Source organism: Camelina sativa, chromosome 10, assembly GCF_000633955.1.
Source record: "Camelina sativa cultivar DH55 chromosome 10, Cs, whole genome shotgun sequence".
NCBI classification, from domain to species: Eukaryota; Viridiplantae; Streptophyta; class Magnoliopsida; order Brassicales; family Brassicaceae; genus Camelina; species Camelina sativa.
This window is the reverse complement of record NC_025694.1, coordinates 18,379,555-18,383,787: the sequence shown is the minus strand read 5'-3', so window position 1 is coordinate 18,383,787 and position 4,233 is coordinate 18,379,555. Positions and strand designations below refer to the sequence as shown.

Here is a 4,233-nt window from a genome sequence, read left to right as displayed (position 1 = left end):
TATCTCTGTCTCGTTGTCATATATCATCATTTCCATTTCGTCGCAGGTCGTGCGCTCGGGACACTTACAATTCCATTAATTTCGAAACAGATCTCTTTTGAGCTCTTCAAAGATCAAAACTTTATCCAGAGAGAGAGAGAGACACGATATGAACACGACTCACATTCAATCTCTCAATCTTCTCTAAAGGTCAATCATCATCCTCTTCATCCTCTCTCTATATTTGATTTTGATCATCATCGTCTCTTCTTCCCATTACATGCGGATCGATGCATCATCATCAACGCCATAATTATCTCAAAAATCGTTGCTTTACCAATTCCCAATTCTGTTTTTGATCTTCTTCTGGGTTATATAAAGTTTGGTCTTTTCTGGTTCCTGTTTGATTAAAAAAGACATGAATCTATGTTGCAGGGATTTGTTTTTTTTTTTCGGCTCTCTTGATTCCGCGGAAAAAAAAAGATGTCTAGTTACGTTGGTGTTCTTGTCTCTGATCCATGGTTACAGAGCCAGTTTACACAAGTCGAATTGCGTACCCTTAAATCCAAGGTACTCTTTAGATCGCGCTTCTCTTTTGATTCATTCAGGATTAACACAACCCTTTAATTATTTTTTATCTTTTTTGGGTGCATTGTAGTTTGTTTCGAACAAAACTCAATTAGAGCGTTTCACTGTTGGAGATTTACCTCCTGTGTTTGCAAAGTTGAAAGCTTTTAACGGTACCATTGATGAGGATGAGATCAAATCTGTATTGGACAAGTCTTATTCCAATGCTGATGAAGAAGTCGATTTCGAGACCTTTCTCCGGGCCTATTTAAGCGTGCAAGCCCGAGGTGTGGAGAAAACAGGAGGATCTAAAGGTTCCTCTTCATTCCTCAAAACCAGTACTACAACGGTTCATCATGCCATCAATGAATCTGAGAAGGCTTCCTATGTTTCCCATGTCAATAATTACTTGAGAGATGATCCTTTCTTGAAGACCTATCTTCCTATCGATCCTGCAACCAATGCTTTCTTTGACCTTGTTAAAGATGGTGTTCTTTTGTGGTGTGTATTCCTTTCATCGTCCTTGATTTTTGATTTTCGTTTTGAAATTTCTTAGTAGGTCAACTTTGTCACTTTTTTTTTTTGCAGTAAGCTTATAAATGTTGCCGTTCCTGGGACCATAGACGAACGAGCTATCAACACAAAGAAAACCCTTAACCCATGGGAGAGGAATGAGAACCTTACTCTAGGTCTCAATTCTGCCAAAGCAATCGGCTGCACTGTTGTCAACATTGGCACACAGGACATAGCTGAAGGAAGAGTGAGTAAATTACAAGGATGATATAAATCTTTTGTTCCTGTGCTTGGCTTCATCTTCCAATTTTGATTGATCTTTTTTCTTCTTCTTTTTCTGTTGTGAAGCCATATCTCGTACTTGGGTTGATATCTCAGATTATAAAGGTACTCACCATTTCTTGGTGTCATATTACTGTAATAGTTCATAGGAAATCATATGATGGTTACATTTTTGTTCAGTGTTGACTTGTTTATAAAACTTACTAACTCCTGACATTTTTGTTGTTCTTGGGGTATAATATCAGATCCAATTGTTGGCTGATCTCAATTTTAAGAAAACTCCTTCGCTTTTCCAATTGGTGGACGACACTCAGGTAAATATATTTGACGTATTTTTGACGCTTTCCACGAGGATTTATTGTTATGAGACTGAAACTACATAAAAATCTTCATGACGTTGCAGGATGCAGAGGAGCTCATGGGATTGGCTCCTGAAAAAGTTCTGCTAAAATGGATGAATTTTCATCTGAAGAAAGCTGGTTATGAAAAGCAGGTTACAAATTTTTCTACTGATGTGAAGGTAACTTGTCCCTGCTACCCTTTGTCCTCAATAACATGTATTCCCTTTATTATACCCAGCATTGCTCATGAGTAACAACTTTATAAAAGTCTTGACCGTGATGTATTTATTCCTTGTTTAAGGCACATACATGTCCATGATTTATTTATAAACTAAGAATGTTATGAAGTGCATTTTCATGTTTATCATGATCTCAGCTTTCTTTTCTGTTTTCAGGACGGTGAGGCATATGCATACCTGCTTAATGCCCTTGCTCCAGAACACAGTACACATGTGGCATTAGATACTAAAGACCCCACAGAAAGAGCAAAAAAGGTTCTTGAGCAGGCTGAGAAGCTGGATTGTAAACGATACCTATCTCCTAAGGATATAGTGGACGGCTCAGCAAACCTTAATCTTGTTTTTGTGGCACAAATATTTCAGAACAGGTCAGTAAGCAAACTTGACTGGTTGCTTTAAATAATTTGAGTGTATCTTTCCAGTGTTTCATTTATTTTATTATTAATTAGCTCAAAATTCCATTGGTGTTGCATGATAAAATTGTGGTACTATTTGAATTTGATTATGCCTCTGATATTGATTTGACGGGGTTCCCAAACGAGTCAGAAAAAGCTGATAGTGATTTTTCTTTTGCTTCATTACTAGTGCTATTTTCTTTGTTGCAGGAATGGATTGACTGTTGACAGTTCAAAGACGTCATTTGCTGAGATGATGACAGATGATGTGGAAACTTCACGAGAAGAAAGATGTTTCCGCCTATGGATTAATAGTCTTGGCACTGCCACTTACGTCAATAATGTTTTTGAGGATCTGAGGAATGGGTGAGCTATGGATTTCTGTTTGAGGACGTTTTATTTTCTATCTGCTTGTATCTGAACCTCATCTCCTTCAGGTGGGTTCTTCTTGAAGTTCTCGACAAAGTTTCACCTGGCTCGGTCAACTGGAAACACGCAAATAAACCTCCCATAAAAATGCCATTCAAAAAGGTTGAGAACTGCAATGAAGTTGTAAAGATCGGGAAGGAACTGCGCTTCTCCCTTGTCAATGTAGCTGGTAATGACATTGTGCAAGGAAATAAGAAACTACTTCTCGGTGAGTTCTCATGAAAAGCTTACCAATAAGATAATGCATGTCCATCTATCAGACTCGTCAGCTTAAAATATATTTCTTGCAGTAACTATTAGCATTTTTCGTACCGTTGCTTCTCATCTATAGTCTGTTAGTTTCAGTTGTTTCGAATTGGTAGAATGACATGTATTTTATTGTTCCATCTGCAGCACTCTTGTGGCAACTAATGAGATATACAATGCTCCAACTTCTGAAGAACTTGAGATCTCACTCGCAAGGTAAAGAAATTACAGATGCAGATATTCTAAACTGGGCGAATAGGAAAGTGAAGAGAGGGGGCCGAACTAGTCAGGCTGAGAGCTTCAGGGTAAGTGTCAACTAAGTAAGGATGTGATTCATGGAGAGCCATCTTCAGAAACCTATAAGTTTGATGGTTGCTTTTCTCTGATATTAGGACAAGAACCTGTCAAGTGGAATGTTCTTTCTGGAACTTCTTAGTGCGGTAGAGCCAAGAGTTGTCAACTGGAGCCTCGTTACCAATGGCGAAACAGGTAAAACTATGATGTTTTAACTTCATTGCCTATTGTTTCTGGGTGCTTTTTATTCTCAGGTGTTAAGTCAACTATTAATTGTCAGTACTGTTCTGAAGAGTGAGTTTCTTTTTGTTGTAATTGACACTTAATCAGAGGAAGATAAGAAGTTGAATGCCACATACATCATCAGTGTTGCACGAAAGCTCGGATGCTCCATATTCCTGTTGCCTGAGGATATCATAGAGGTAGAGATATATACATACTGAAACAGGCTTCAATGCTTTAAAGGGTTTTTTCTGAGTCAATTTACTTATGTGTGTGAATACAGGTGAACCAGAAGATGATGCTTATTTTGGCGGCCAGCATCATGTACTGGAGCCTCCAGCAACAATCAGACACAGAGTCTAATGTCTCAGAAGATGCCACTGATGAAGGCGATGCAAGCTCTGTTGCTGGTGAAATCACCAATTTGTCCATCGATGGGGGTTCTGAGTCCAGTCCCACCTCCCAGGATCAAGAATTGCTGACAAAGGCAGACAAGGATGAGGATGAGGTTGATGGTGAGAATAAGAAAGATGCATAATGCGTTTGAATGTTAATTTGATCGCTCTTTTTTGGTTTTTGTTGCGTGAAGTTTTGAGCCTTGGATTTTTTATTGGCACAAAGGAAATCCAAAAGAAAGAAAGAAGAAAAAGGTTTGATGTATACAAACAAAGAGGCTTTTTGGTACACAATGTAAAACTAATTGTGTACCTAAACCTCATTTTTGAA

At 38.3% G+C, this 4,233-nt stretch overlaps 2 protein-coding genes across 2 annotated transcripts in view; both read left to right on the top strand.

The window, feature by feature from the left end:
* LOC104719276 (fimbrin-5-like) lies at positions 1–4,097 on the top strand. Its single transcript, XM_010437159.2, has 14 exons — positions 1–189; positions 415–549; positions 638–1,047; positions 1,135–1,306; positions 1,408–1,446; positions 1,587–1,655; positions 1,745–1,861; positions 2,078–2,289; positions 2,527–2,682; positions 2,754–2,953; positions 3,139–3,296; positions 3,384–3,480; positions 3,616–3,707; positions 3,791–4,097. Exons 2-14 carry the CDS (start codon positions 463–465, stop codon positions 4,043–4,045), a joined length of 2,064 nt encoding a protein of 687 aa, XP_010435461.1. The 5' UTR covers positions 1–189; positions 415–462; the 3' UTR covers positions 4,046–4,097.
* LOC109126871 (fimbrin-5-like) overlaps positions 4,045–4,233 on the top strand; it is a 2,653-nt gene continuing 2,464 nt past the window's right edge. The window contains exon 1 of the mRNA XM_019230761.1: positions 4,045–4,056. Within this exon, the coding sequence (XP_019086306.1) occupies positions 4,045–4,056 (12 nt within the window). The remainder of the gene's footprint in view (positions 4,057–4,233) is intronic.